The 15,452-nt window shown below is 50.4% G+C and overlaps 1 protein-coding gene across 1 annotated transcript in view; it reads right to left on the bottom strand.

Annotated features, from left to right (window-relative positions):
- Nucleotides 1-15,452, bottom strand: part of XRCC5 (X-ray repair cross complementing 5) — a 203,631-nt gene that overhangs the window by 130,308 nt on the left and 57,871 nt on the right. The window contains exons 6-8 of the mRNA XM_029605119.1: nucleotides 14,937-15,146; nucleotides 4,748-4,862; nucleotides 4,277-4,415 (exon numbers count right to left, since the gene is read on the bottom strand). Coding sequence (XP_029460979.1) covers nucleotides 4,277-4,415; nucleotides 4,748-4,862; nucleotides 14,937-15,146 — 464 coding nt within the window. The remainder of the gene's footprint in view (nucleotides 1-4,276; nucleotides 4,416-4,747; nucleotides 4,863-14,936; nucleotides 15,147-15,452) is intronic.

Consider the following 15,452-nt stretch of genomic DNA (forward strand, 5'->3'; position numbering starts at 1 on the left):
TGTAATATGGTTTTTCAGATTTAGGTGTGTGTCAACTAGGATGCCAAGATTACGCACTGGTTGTTGGGAGGTGAGGGTGGCAATCATGGGGTCGAATGAGGGGGAGACCTTGAGTGACTGTTTGTTTGGAATGAATAGGAGTTCAGTTTTGGCAGCATTGAAAGCAAGTTGAATGGAGGTCAAGAAAGTATTGATAGAGAGGAGGCATTCTTTCCAAAAATCTAGGGTCACAGTTAGTGAGTTCTGGATGGGGATGACGATTTGGATATCGCCTGTGTATATGTAGAATTTGAGGCCGAGTTCTGCAAGGTGGTAGCAGAGAGGGAGGATGTAAATGTTAAACAGAGTGGAGGAGAGGGAAGAGCCTTGGGGGACCCCCTGTGAGAGGGTGAAGTGGGAGGATTCAAAGGTGCCTAGTTTAACAGAGAAGCATCTATTGGATAGGTAGGATCTAAACCAAAGGAGGGCAGAGCCCGCAATGCTGATATCAGCGAGGCGAGAAATAAGCAGATCATAGCTAATGGTACCAAAAGCCGCAGAGATGTCAAGGAAAGCAATGAGATAGTTTTTACCTTGATCAAGGCCAATAAGGAGGTAGTCACAGTCAGAGAGAGTAGGAGGGTTTCAGTACTAAGGTTCTTGCGAAAGCCAAATTGTGAGGGGTGGAGGACGTCGTTGTCATCTAGGTAGTCGGAAAGTTGTGTGTTAACCACTTTCTCCATGATTTTTGAGATGAGTGGGAGATTGGATATGGGACGGTAGTTGGCTGGAATTTTAGGGTCAAGAGAAGGTTTCTTGAGAAGGGGTTTGACAGCTCTGAAGGGGTCTAGAGGTGTTTCCCAGGGACTGCCAGCTCTGCTTCGCTTTTGTTTACAGGAGTCTGGGGCAGTAGGAAGCTGTAACGCCCCTGGAGTCATCCGGAGGAACGGCTCCCGGTACAACAAAGCCTGCAGTTCTGAGATGCAATGGGCCAAACGTATATCCACAAGGAACAGCGACTTCAAGGTCAATAAGTGCAAGGAAAGACTCCGCAGTGGCCGAAATGAAGGACCTGCCATGAATTCCAATACTAAATTGAGATTTCACAAGGGAACCGGTAAGCATAAGGGAGGTCGAAGGTGCTTCACTCCCTTCAGAAAATGGGCCACATCAGGGTGGGCCGACAGGGAGGCCCCATTCACCTTACCCTTGAAACAGGAGAGAGCTGCTACTTGCACCTTCAAGGAGTTAAGGGCCAAACCTGTATTCAAACTGTCCTGCAAAATTTCCAAAATAAGTGGGACTTTGACCGCCTGAGGGTTGACACCACTTTCTCGCAACAGGTCTCAAATACCCTCCAGACCCGCACATACGCTAGGGACATGGAGAACTTGTGAGCGCAGAGTAAGGTGACAATTACCGCCGCAGAATATCCTCGCTTCATCAGGCGAGCCCTCTTAAGGGCCAGACCATTAGACAGAATTGAGTCGGGTCCTCGTGAAGGGCCAGTACCTCCTGTAACAAGTCCCTGTGCGGTGGGAAGTGCAAGGGATTCTCGACCAGGAATAATTGGAGGCACCGATGAAGGCATCGAGGGCATCGATGGACGCATCGGCATCAACGGCTGAGGCATTGGCAGAACTTCCGAAGGAGGGATGCGGAACGGTGTTTCTCTTCCCGATGACAACACAAGCGGGGAGGGCACCGGAGCCATCGGTGACCCGGGGTCCATCGGTAGAAAAGCGGCCATGAGCACTTCCATCCTTGAGAGCAGCGGTGCCAAAGCTGCTGGAATCGGGTCAGTGGTCAGTTCCGCAATCGGTACTGGTGTCAGTGCCGGAGGAACCTGGAGAAGATGCATCGCCTTGTCGATGGCCTCCTGAACCATCTAGTCCAGTTCTTCTCGGAGACCTGGAGCAAGCAGCCCCGGCTCCGGAACAGAAGAAGGAGGCAGAGGCATAGCCGGAGGGACCACCGTTAAAGGCGGAGTCGCGGCTCCCGATACCTTGTCGGGTGAGGGTTGCCTCGGTGACCCGATTGCCGAAAAGGTTGGTGCCTTTTCAGGACGGGGTTTCTTCGACGGCGGCTCGGACGATGGCGAGGTCGATGATTTCTCTCCCTCGATGGTCCAAGACTTTCGATGCCGGTGGCGATGTTTATCTCTACGATCCCCTCGGTCCTGAGGGGGGAGTAGAGGGTGTCAAAGGCCGAGAAGTCGTAGATGCCGGACGGTCACCGGCTGGAGGTCAATGCTGGCACGAAGTTGACTGTGCCGGTTCTGACGACGTCGATGCAATGGACGGCGTCGGGGTTTGAGCACGGAAGAGAAGCTCCATCTTCTCCATTCTAGCCTTGCAACCTTTTGATGTCATAAGGGGACATTTGGTACAGGTTAGATCATCATGCTCACTTCCGAGACACATTACACAGACTTTGTGAGGGTCTGTGATGGACATGGTGCAATTATAGTCCGGGTACCAGCGGAACCCTGACGCCATGGCCATGAAAAAATTGAGCCGCGGTACGGTCGACGGCCAGTAGGCCGCGAGGGCCAAACTCGATGGTAATCAACGGAAAACGGGTAAGAAACTTACTGGAGTACCGTGGCTTGAAAAAGGTTGAAGGAGGGACCCCTGTGGGGTAAATTAAATTTTAGTAATTCCGTGAGGAAAATTCCTGTCAGGAATCTCTGTAGAACTCCTTAACCGCATGGCCACTGCTGCGTGGAAAAAAGAAGACTGAAGGGGGACCCCTGCTGGCTGCAGGTTTAGTGCCATGCTGGGCATGCCCAGTAGGGGCCAGTCAAAGTTCTGGAAACTTTGACAGAAGTGTTCCGTGATTGGGCTCCATCCTGTGATGTCACCCATATGTGAGGACTACCATCCTGCTTCTCCTGTGAGAACAGCAGAGCCCCAAAACAGTCATAAGACCGGCTCAGTACAGACACTGCTTTAGATGTCTCGGGAGAAAAGTGTGGTCTTAGCGTTCATTATTCTTCTCCCTGCATTTTATTGATCAGCTGACTGTGGTGTTCACACAGCGCAATATGATGGTCATTCTTTCCCTTTAAAAATGTATTATTATTTTCTTCACACATCTTTATATTAAGTGAGATTGTTTATTGTTTTTGATTGGTATTATTCTTACACTTTTTGGGTTGCTTGACTTAACAATGAATGGCAAAGCAGTTAATACGAAACATTACAAGTCATAGTGGAAACACAGTCTAGCACATGATCAGGTTTGCCTGGCAGGCTGCAGTGGCAGAATGGGCTCTCTACTGGGTCTTCCTAGCAGGATGCTAGTTCTGTAATAACTAGAAGTGCTAATGGAAATACAGGCTCTCTCTAGGAGGTTGAATATTTGGGCAACAGCCACATTAGTATTGCTGGCTATTTAGATAATCACAGAGCCTTGTGGTCAAGTATGGAAAAGGTGGCTGCTGCAGGGAACTGGGCTTTTCCACCCAAGATGGTGGCGTACAAGGAGGAGACCTCAAAACAGACTTCCCTGGATCAGAAGAAATCTTGCAGGTGGGCATGCTCCGTGGCTGACAGCCGCGATGTGTCCTTAGTGTGGACAAAACGAATAGCAGGGGTCTTTTTCTGCCTTCAGTAAGAGTGGTCTACTAGTTTGAGCAATGGGCTGAGAAGCTGGAAAACTAGGGTTCAAATCCCATTCCCCCCTCCCCCCGACATTCCTGGTGACCATGGGCAAGTCACTAGCTCCTGTTGCCTCAAGTATCCCTCAGATTGTAAACTCTTTGGGACAGGGACTTACTGCACCTGAATTACTAATACTGCTGTAAGCTGCCTTGAGCATTATTTGGAAAGGAAGGTTTTTTTTTAAAAATTACTATTTTCAATGCTGAAAACGTCAGAGTCCCAATATCATGTAGGAGGAGGGTAAGCGACAGACAAGAAATAAAGCAGCAATTGATAAAGGAAAAACAAGCTGAACTGGAGAAGCAAAAGAAAAATACTAACTGTAAGATGAAATCAGCCAGATATGCTAGCAAGCTGGAGAGCCATTTTATTTTTCAAAGATCAACAAACTCAAAATATGTTAAGACTCGACAGATGGAAGTAAAGCTAACTCTGCTTCAGCAGCGTTCTCTTTCCAAGTTATGCTGCTTGTCTTTATTCATACCGCAGCCTGAAAACCCTGAACTCTGGTAAGGGGAAGAACCAGAGGGAAAAGTCGGCCCTCGATGGCTAAAGCCCGCCCAAGCTTACCCGCGTCTCTCGGAGCCCTCGTCTCGTCACATTCGCCAGGCAGCAGAAGCCGGCAGTCCTACCTTGAATGGTGTCATCTTTTGGGACCTCCGTTTCATTGTCATCGTTCAAGCAATAAACCGTTTCCTTGTGAACATCATCTTTCTTCTCGGTCTTGGCATCCACCACTGTCCAGGTCTTCTTCACGTTCTCCTCCGTGACCTCCGGTCCAAGAAAAGAGAGAGGGGATTTGGTAAGGACTGGGTCATCCTAACTGCTCTCCCCTCTGGCCGAGGGATGGAGAAAAACCCTCTCCCTGATTTCTCCATCGGAAAGCTGACTCGGACTCTGCCCATTCTCTGTTTTCTGTGTGCCCTGCTATGGGCCACTTAATATAACTGCAGCTTTGCCTGTTTTCCAGAGCCGACTGCGATTTGCCTTCCTGTGTTTGTCAATTGAGTCAGGATAGGGAGCCAGGCCCCTCTCAGGTTTTTTTGTTTGGTTCATTCAAAGAAAGGACAAAACACAGTAACTTATTATTGTTATTGACTTACTGCCTTGTAGCCCACAATCCTGATGGACAGATTTGAGCCTATGGTTAGTAGAGAAGGCCAAGGCATGGGTCTCCTTTCAATCTTCTTAAAGATGCACAGACGCTCCAGGCTTTCCCTAAGAGAGAAAAAAAACAAAACAGAGAATTTCAGAAACTGGATGATCTTAGGGGGGGACGACGACATTTTAACGTGAGCTTCAACAGTCGGTACGCAGGCTCCACCTCTTGGACACCGGTGGGAATATCTCAGCCAACGCTATCTTTGAGGATCTTCAGCAAAGGGTTGGGGTTTTTTTTTTCCTATTGAGCTGTATGCGATGGCATCCCATTTCCGTATCCCTGCAGCATCACGTGGATAACTGACGCCTCCGACTCCACCCCTGCTCTGTCACCTGCAGCTTGTGTGTGCGCTTCAAACCAGCCTCCTACTCAGTCAGTTTCTTGCCTATGACCAAGACCCCCCGTTTACTGCGGCAGGTTTTACAAGATTCTACGGCAGGAGCTAGTAAACTCTGCGGCAGGTTTTTAAAACTCCTGCGGCAAATCCGCGTAATTCTGCATAAAAATTTCACGCTTCCTGCGATGCAAAAATCTCATTTACAACATATACAAAATTTACCAGGTACAAAAGTCAACCTTTTATCAAGTAGACATATGGGGGTCATTTTCTAAGGCACTTCTGTGCATAAATCCACATGCAAAATGCAGGTGTCACTATGTTGGAGGGGTGCGTGGAGCCAGTGCAGCACACATGCATGAATCCGCCGTGAAAATTCTGCCTAAAGTCTTTAGATCTAAAGTACCTGCAAAGATCAGCCGATGCAGGCTGTTTGAAAATTCCCCTCCTTAGTTTCAAACTTGTAACTGTGAAACGTCACTTTTGTTTGGAACTGAAACACAATTCAGCTCTCTTTTTTTAGATTTCCTTGAGAAAATCCTCATCAGCTTTCAGTAAATGAGTGTGATAGTGGATTGGTAAACAGCCAGGAAGAATAAGGAGGCAGACTCTGGCTGTTTCCTTAAGTGCAATTTTATTTCCCGAGAAAAGCAAAACAGAAAATACAGCTCACCTTACAGTTCTGGTAGCACTCAAACATTACACATAGCAGGTCTTCGCACTGACCGGTTCCCACCTGCTCCCCAGGGCCTCTCTAATCCTTCTGGGCCCTGACTCCTTATAATATAGTGAGGGAGGGCTTCCCTTCACCCAGAATCCCTTCTGGGGCTGGTCCTTTAAGGAGGACCGGGCCAGATAGCTGTGGTCAGTCCCTTAAGGTGTTCTGAGGGAGTTTCTTGTACACTCCCTCACAGTGAATGTTGAAGCTGTGCTCAGCATCAGCAGAGTCTGTCATGCTCCTGATTGAAATTAACATCTCAACTGGTTACAGGACATGAGCAGCTAAACACTTCCAAAATACATCCAGGTCTTTGTCAGCAGGTGCATGGCTGCCCACAGATGCAGGTGTGAGAACCTTTGTATAAAGATGAAATTCTTCTAAAGGGACATCAACCCATCCAGGGACTGTATCAAAATCATCTTTGGTTTTACTTAAAACAAAAAATTAAATTAAAAAAATCTCTACCTGAGGGATCAAACACTGACTTACTGAGCGACTGTCGGCTTTCCCCTAGAACCAGCAGCGCGTGGTTCGGAGGGAGGTATCGTCAAAGGATACTAATGACACATTAGAGTTAGGGCATCCCAACAGAGAGGTTCCATTAATAAGAAAAGTAATCCAAGTGCCTGTAATTAAAAACTCACCTGAGCTAAAAGATTCCAATTTATCCCTATCAATTAGAAAGCAGAATGAAAATACAAACAAAAAACACACTTTGAAATGTTTGTATGCTAATGCCAGAAGTCTAAGAAGTAAGATGGGAGAATTAGAATGTATAGCAGTGAATGATGACATAGACTTAATTGGCATCTCAGAGACATGGTGGAAGGAGGACAACCAACGGGACAGTGCTATACCGGGGTACAAATTATATCGTAATGACAGAGAGGAGCATCTGGGAGCCCGTCCACTGCCAAGTTGACCGGATCCGCAAACCACAGCCGATGTGGCCATTCCGGGGATACCAACACCACTTTGCTCGGGTCTCTCTCTATCCGACACAACATCTTGCCTACCAGAGACCAAGGAAGGAACACATAAAGCAGAACTTCCCGAGGCCAGGGTTGCACCAGAGCGTGGACTCCCTTGGCCCCGAAATCTCTTCTTCGGATGTAAAATCGCACCGCCTTCACACTGAGACGAGTCGCCATTACATCCACATGGGGACAGCCCCACCTTTCTCGGATGAGCTGCATCGCTGTCTTGGACAACTCCCACTCCCCCGGATCTAGAAAACTGCAACTTAGCAAATCTACTGGGACGTTTTTGACGCCTGCAATGTGTGACGCCACTATCAGCTCCAAGTGTTGCTCCGCCCAAAGGATCAGCTCCTGAACCTCCTAGGTCACCGCACAACTCTTGGCTCTTCCCTGCTGAATGAAGTAGGCTATGCCGTTGCATTATCCGACAATGCCCTCACCGATCGACCTCGTATCAATGGCAGAAATGCAAGTAATGCTAAGCGCACTGCCCTGGTCTCCAACAGACTGATAGACCAAGACACTTCCTTGATGGACCACCTGCTCTGCGCCGACCGCTACTGACAAACTGTTCCCCATCCAGACAGACTGGCATCGGTAGCAATAATCACCCAATCCGGGACCTCCAGATCGACATCCCGAACCAGATGGGATTTCAGCAACCACCAAGACAAACTGACCCATGCAGAACCCTTGAGGGGGTAAAGGAAGATGAAACTCCTCCGAAAGAGGATTCCACTGCTCCAGAGTTCACCGAGTAGTCTCATGTGCGCCAAGGCCCAAGGCACCAACTCCAGCATCGAAGCCATGGAACTCAGAACTTGCAAGTAATCCCAGAACTCTGGGTACCGGTAACTCCAAATGTCGGACCTGATTCTGCAACTTGCAAACATGCTCTTCCGTAAGAAATACCTTGCCTATCCGCATGTCGAATCAAGCTCCCAAATATTCGAGGGTCAGAGATGGAACCAGGTGGCTCTTCGCTAAATTCACCACCCAGCCTAGCGATTCCAACACTTATTTATTTATTTATGGTTTTTATATACCGGGAGTTCCTGTATACAATACATATCACTCCGGTTCACAGATAACAGTAATAACTACTGCCGGATGGCAGTTTACATGTAACAGATCAGAACGCTTGATCTAAGTAAATAAGCAAACCAACTAACTAGGCTTAAACTTTAAACATATAAATAAGGCAGTTTATAATCTTGGATAACTTCTATCACACTTCTATCACCTTGCAAACTGAATGGCGACAAACATCCTCCGACTTCACCCTGATGAGCCAATCGTCCAGGTAAGGGTGCACCAGCATTCCCTCTCGCTGTAATGCCGCCGCAACCACCACCATTACCTTGGTGAATGCGTGGAGAGCTGTGGCCAACCTGAAAGGAAGAGCCTGAAACTGGAAATGCTGTCTCAGCACTATAAACCGCAGAAACCTCTGATGATCCAGACGAATGGGAATGTGGAGGTATGCCTCCGTCAGATCCAAGGAAGCCAGAAATTCTTCCTTGCGCACTCCCTTAATCACTGACCTCAGGGTTTCCATCCGGAACCTTGAGACCTTCAGCGCCATGTTTATCTTTTTTAGATCCAGAACTGGGCGGAAAGTGCCTTCCTTCTTTAAAACGACGAAGTAAATGGAATACCTTCCCTTGCTTCGCTTGCCCTGGTGAACTGGAATCACTGACCCTAACATCCGCAACCTTCTAATGTCTCCTGCACCACCCGTTGTTTTTCCAACGACCTGCAAGGGGAGACGAGAAACAAGTCGCGAACAGGTCAAGCAAATTCTAACACATAACCATCTTTTACTACACTGAGGACCCATTGATCCGGAGTTATCATGGCCCACTTCCTGTAAAACTGTGCTAACTGGCCCCCTATAAAAGGAACGGTGGAGTGGACCGGCCTTGCCTCATTACGAGGATTTGGCCCCTATAGCTCCACCCCATGTGGAGGCTCTGAAGGGCCTCCAGCCTTCTCGAAAGGACTGCCCCCAAGACTGACCTCGGGGAGAGAAATGCTTCTGTGAAGCTGAGGCTCCCCTCTCAAGACGAGAACTCCTAACATCATGAAAATGCAACCAAAACTGAAAAAAAAAAAATCACTTGCCCTTAGGCTTGTCCTCCGGCAACTTGTGCACCTTATTCTCTCCCAGATCTTTCATCAAGTGCTCCAGATACTCTCCAAACAAAAGGCATCCCTTAAAGAGCAAAGAACCCAACTGGGACTTAGACGATACATCCACCATCCAGTTACGCAGCCACAATAACCACCTGGCTGACACTATGGATCCCATAATGTAAGACTAAGTTCTCACCAAGTCATACAAGGTTTCCGCCACTTATGCCACCGTCTCTAAGCGCTCAGCTTTACCAACCTCATCACTAGCTTTTGCCTACCCCTCCTGAAATTACTGTACCCAGCGCAGGCAAGCTCTTTGCATGAAGCATTGCTACTAGGGCTACCACAATCAACGATTAGGCCACTGCAAATATTGCAAAATTCCACTGCTAGAATTTTGACTGGCAAAAAAAGAAGTGACCACATTACAGGAACACTGGCTTCCAATTGAACAAAGAATTCAATACAAAGCATTATGTATAATTCACAAGCTAATCCACGATGAAAAAGCCGACTGGCTCAATACAGCACTACGCGCACACGTCCCAAACAGAAACCTGAGATCTGCTAATAAGGCTCTACTAACTGTCCCCTCTGTTAAATCAGCACGCCTTACTCATGTGAAAGAGAGAGCACTGTCACTGGCTGGTCCTGTGCTATGGAACACCATGCCACTCGAGTTGAGACTACAGAGAGATTTTAAAATATTCAGAACCAACTTGAAAACATGGCTCTATAAACAAGCTTTTTGTAAAGACAAAGAGAAGGAGAATTACAGCTGAGTAAAAAGGTCGCACCAAGCAAATAATTTGTTTTTAACCTTAAAATATATCATTACATTAAATTCGAATCACCAATATTACTTAAAATACAGATGTCCTGGCACAGAAAAACTTTGCCCAGTAGGGTGTCGAAGGTCGCCCCCAAAAAAAAAACCCAAGCGTTGCGAGGGCATGAGGGAGCTCTTGGAGAAGTTCACTACCCATCCCAGGGAATGTAGAAACCGTACTACTCGAGTCACCGCTGAGCGTCCATGATCGAATGACTTCGCCCGGAGGAGCCAATCGTCCAGATAAGGATGAACCAGGATGCCCTCCTTCCGGAGAGCTGCCGCCACGACTACCATGATCTTGGTGAAGGTGCGCGGCGCCGTCGCCAATCCGAACGGGAGAGCCGTGAACTGAAAATGCTGGTCCAGAATTTTGAAACGAAGGAAACGGTGGTGGTCCGGGTGGATGGGAATGTGCAGGTAGGCCTCCGTTAAGTCCAGGGAGGAGAGGAACTCCCCCCGATGCACCGCCGCCATCACTGACCGGAGCGTTTCCATGTGGAACCGAACAACTCGAAGGGATTTGTTGACTTCCTTGAGGTCTAGGATAGGCCGGAAGGAACAGTCCTTCTTTGGTACGACGAAATAGATGGAATAGTGGCCCGAGCCCACCTCTCCGAAGGGCATGGGCGCAATATCGCCTATCTCCCGGAGTCTGTCCAGAGTCAGCTGCACCGCTCCTTTCTTGAGGTCCGAGCCACAGGGGAAAAGATGAACCTTCCCTGCGGGGGGCGGACAAATTCCAATGCGTAGCTGTGTTATGGTATCCAGGACCCACTGGTCCGAGGTGATCCGTGCCCATTCCGCGTAGAAATACGTTAGTCGGTCCCCAATCCTGGGGACAGGGGAGTGGGCGAGACTGGCATCATTGTGAAGACTTGGTATAAGGGTTCCCTGTTCCGGGAGTAGTGCGTGCGGGCCGACGCCCGCGAAAGGAGCGCGACCAGGGCTGAGACCTGGGGGCGGATGACCGGGAGCCCGCCTGTCTGTACCCCCTGTAGCGCCGTTGTGCTCTGGCCCGAGAAGAAGAAAATGCTCTGGTTGGTCGAAACCTATCCTCCGGCAGCCGATGAACAGCGTTCTCCCCCAGGGGCTTGATGATCTGGTCCAAATCCTCCCCGAAGAGGAACTTGCCCCTGAAGGGAAGAGAGCCCAGACTCGACTTAGAGGACGTATCAGCCGCCCAATTGCGTAGCCACAGTAGTCGTCGTGCTGCCACTACCGAAACCATGGATCTTGCGAGGACCCGAAAAAGGTCGTACGAGGCGTCCGCCCCATACGCCACTGCGGCTTCTAGCCGATCTGCCTGGGCAGCCACATCGGACGGCAGGTTCTGAGACGTGAGGAGTGAGACCTCGAAAACCCGCTTAAGGAAAACTTCCAACTTACGATCCTGTGTCCCCCGCAACGCCGCACCTCCCGTCACTGGGATAGTCGTCCTCTTTGTGACCGCCGACACTGCGGAGTCCACCTTTGGGACCTTGATGAGGTCCAGAAATCTTAGGGGAGCGGGTACAGCTTTTCCATAGCCCGGCTGCTCTTCAGGGAGGCCTCCGGGGTGTCCCTGGTGAGAAGTTGTAAAAACGAGTCATGAATGGGAAAAGCCCGAGCCCTCGGCCGGAGTGCCGCCAGGACAGGATCTCCCTTCCTTGAAGAAGTGACGACAGCGGGAGCTACTGGGGCAGGCGAGTCTGGTGGCGGGTCCAAATCTAATTCTTGGATGATCTGCGGGATGAGGTCGTCCAGCTCTTCCCTCTAGAAGAGGCGTAGGGTACGCGGATCATCCCCCTCCTGCGTGCCGTCCCCTTGTCCCCCGTCCGGGAGGTCAAGTCCATGTCCCACTGGGTCTGGCACCACCCCCACTGCCGCGGGCGTGGATCGGACCCGGGTAGGAAGGCGGGAGGCCCCCACTCCCGGAGGGTCGGGGGGGGGGCCGGCGTCGAGGGTGACATCCGAGGGATCTTAGGAGGGGGGGGTCCCACAGGTGCTTCCAGCCCCTGCAGATAAGCGGTATGCATGAGCAGGATAAACTCCGGAGAGAACCCCGGCCTGCTCGGGTGCGCTTCGGGGGCGGCGTGGTTCCTGCTCCCTGGCTCTGGGTGCTTGGTTCCTGCACCAAAATCGGGGGAACACCCCCGCTGGTAGAGTCCTCCAGGGATCCGTTCTCCCTCATGGCCTCCAGGGATCCGTTCCCCCTCGTGGCCTGCGCCTCAGGGCGCTCAGAATGTAAAATGGCCGCCGTTCCCGCCAAAAATGGCGGAGTGGCCGGCCCGCACCGCCCGGGCAAAAAAGAGAAATCAGTCAGGGACTGTGAGGTACCTTCCCCCCGGGAAGGCATCGTGCACAGATGCCCTCCCGGGAAATCCGGGACCCCGGGTCTCCGCAGGCCGCACAGCGGGATGGCCGCGGCATCGGGATCGCTGTAGGAGAAAAGAAAAAGCCACGGGGGGGGGGGGCCACGCGCACAAAAGCGCCGCTGCGGGGGGGGGCCCAGTCGGCCCGCACTGCCCGCTGTCCGAAAATAGAGGAGGGTGCCGAGGGGGGGGGGGGGGGGGCCTTCCCGGCCACACGACCCGCCCCAGACATCTTTCCCTAAATGGCTCAGCAGCCCATGAGGAGCTGTAAAATGGCCGCGGGTGAGGGAGTAAAGAGCGAAGAGGCCGGCTCCACCGGCTTTCGCGGGCACCGGGGGCTGAGCTGTGAAGGAAAAAACTACAAAGGAAAAACAAACTTACCCCTGGCTGCAACGAGAAATAAACAGCAAGGCCGCAGAGAAGAGACAAGGAAGATAAGTCACTCCCCAGAAGTTGAAAGAACTCTGCCTTACTTTTTTTTAAACTTAATACAAACTTGATACAAACTTGATCCACAGAAAAAGACAACAACAAGCCATAATCAAGCAAGAAAGTGAAGAAAAAGGAAAAGGAGGGGAAGCCTGATTTCCCTACTCGCATCTGCTGGAGTCAGAAGATACTGAACTCCTGCAGAGGGGGTAGTAGTATATATGGATACGCCCCCTCAAAGCTTGTGCTGACTCCATCTGCTGGATTGGGGACATAACCCACTGTCTGGACTGATCCAGGTACGTACAGGGAATTTACTTTATCGTGCCTCCATGTAAACCGTTGTGATGGTTACCTAACAACGACGGTATAGAAGAGTTTTGAAATAAAAATAAATGAAATAAATACAGCTGGAGCAGATGGCCGCCCACAAACTCAAAAATCCTCTTGAGGTGAGTCTCCAGCTTCTGATCCTGAACATCCTTCAAAGCCGTGGAACCCGCGACCGGGATAGCATCTTCTTTGTTATCGCCAAGACCGCAACATCCACTTTTGGAAGGGAAAAATAGCTCCAGCATCTGTTCAGGCAAAGGATAAAGCTTCGCCATTGCCCTCCCCACTCTCAAGCCAGAGTTGGGAGCCCCCCCCACTCACAATCCACCATCTTCTTCACAGACTTATGATAGGGAAAGGCCCTCGGGGGACCCTTAAGCCCATCCAGGACCAGATCTGCTCCTTCCATGTCTGAGTCTTCCTATGGAACTTTCAGCCCAAGCTCCTCTAGACCCTGAGGAATCAATGGGCCAAATTCCTCCCTCCAGAACAAGTGGAATACCTTAGGGTCATTCCCCTCAGAAATCGGAGCATCCTCAGGATCATCCCCCGGAACCGTGCCAGATGCGTCCAGATCAACACCCTGGTGCAGTGTCACCACTACCCCGGAGCCCCAGGCATTCTCTGCAACTCAACCGAGTCATCTGAGTCCTTACCAGCCTGAACAGGACCCAGCAAATGCTGCACCAAGGAAGGCCTCTTACCTCGGGACTGCTCAGGCCTATAAGCCAAGCCTAGATGCACTGGAGGCTGAGACTAGGTCCCCAGCCCTGCCTGCTAAGCCAAATAAGCTTCATGAAGAAGCAGAACAAAAATCAGCCGAGAAAGGGTGAGGAGCCACTGTGAACTTAACCCTAGAGAACCCAGACATAGGCAGATTTGAACCAGCCCCTTCATTTACACCCCCTGCCCCTCCATGGATCTCAGGCAGATGGAGAAAATCTCTGAAGAAAATCCCCCTTCTATTCCATCATCACGGTCAGCACTGCATGAGCATCCAAAAAAGGCCGCCATTCCCATGCCAATGAAGGCCGAGGGCCCAACGCACACCAACCTCTGGCACGCAGGAACAGCCACTACAGGAGAGCCTGCACCCTGCTTCCTCCATTTCTCGGCTGCCAGGGGCTCCGACGGTCCCTCTCTCCCCAATATGCATATCCCTAGGCAGCTCAGACGCATGGGCACACCAAACCACGCACCATAGTCTACTCAGCGGGAAAATGCCCCCCTGCCAAGCCCAAAAAGCAGCAACGAGCAGTAGAGGTGAAAGAAACCCTTCTCCCACTACTCCCAACAACCAGAGGGGAGAGAGAGCGTCAGCCAGAGACCTCAAATCATCCATGTCTTACCTCAGACCTGGGCTTCCTTTACTGTTTCTTTCTTTCTTTATTTTTTTTTTTTTAATAACTTTAAACAAAACTGGCAACCTCCCCTCAGGATGGAAAACAGAGATGTCCAGCACAAGATCAGCCAATTTTAAAAAGGAGAGGCAAGCTGAGTAAAAGAGAACCAGCTGCCCCGAGCCCACAGCCACCTGAGCAGCCTCGGGCAGGGGAGAGATCTGGACCACCAGCGAGCATGCAAAAAGGTCCCCGACCTCCAGTTCGTCCACCTTGACCAAACAGGGTAGGATCCACCAGGGCCCAAAAACTCCTGGGAGGAAGGCTCACAAAAATTAAAGAACTCTCCAAGCTGCAGAGCTGCAGGTTTTGCACTAACCACCATCTGCTGGAGACAGAAAAACTGAGGAACTGCAGATGGCACCAGGGATTATGGAGCAATATCAGTAAAAATGTCTCTGTCTCCATCTGCTGGCAGGAGTGCATAAACCCAGGAGTCTGGACTGATCCGGGTACGTACAGGGAAATGGACGTTAATACAGCCTATGAACCACCTTCTCTGCTCTTACATTAACCACTCCCAACCCCTTTCAAGTTCCCAAAAGCCCAGGGGGGGGGGAAGCTGCAACAGCAGCAGTTACTTCAGAGGAGCTAGGGAGGAGGGTCAATACCTGAAACTGTAAACTTCATCCAGTCCTCCTTCCTCATCGAAAGCAGTCATTATTTTCTTCACCACCTGGATCCCCTCTCTCTGCTGCTCCGTCAAGCCCTTTCCAGGAAGAGAGCCTCTGTGTCTATCAGCATAGGCCCAATCCCCTCTGCCACCATTCTGCTCCTCGCTTCCTCCTCCACCTCCATCGCTGTCCAGGGGAAAAGGCAAGCTAGGGAAATAACCAGAGTGAGGTATCCTTCATCAGCACACATCACACTCCAGACTTCAGAGAGTTTAACACTACCTTGCACTTTCAGTCTTCAATCGGCCAGCCAGGCTGAAATGCATGTTATACTCCATTATGTTTATTTAAGCCAGTAGTTTACAGAAAGTCCAAGAGTGCTGGACACTTCCTGATCGGGATGTGGTTTGGTTTGCCTTGGTTAGATGAAAGAAGCTTGAGTGCTTGCTGCAGCCTATTCTCAGATAAAATTGCAATATAGCCGGAGTTGTGTTAAAAGTGTCTTTAGCCAAA

Source organism: Rhinatrema bivittatum, chromosome 6 (genome assembly GCF_901001135.1).
Source record: "Rhinatrema bivittatum chromosome 6, aRhiBiv1.1, whole genome shotgun sequence".
NCBI classification, from domain to species: Eukaryota; Metazoa; Chordata; class Amphibia; order Gymnophiona; family Rhinatrematidae; genus Rhinatrema; species Rhinatrema bivittatum.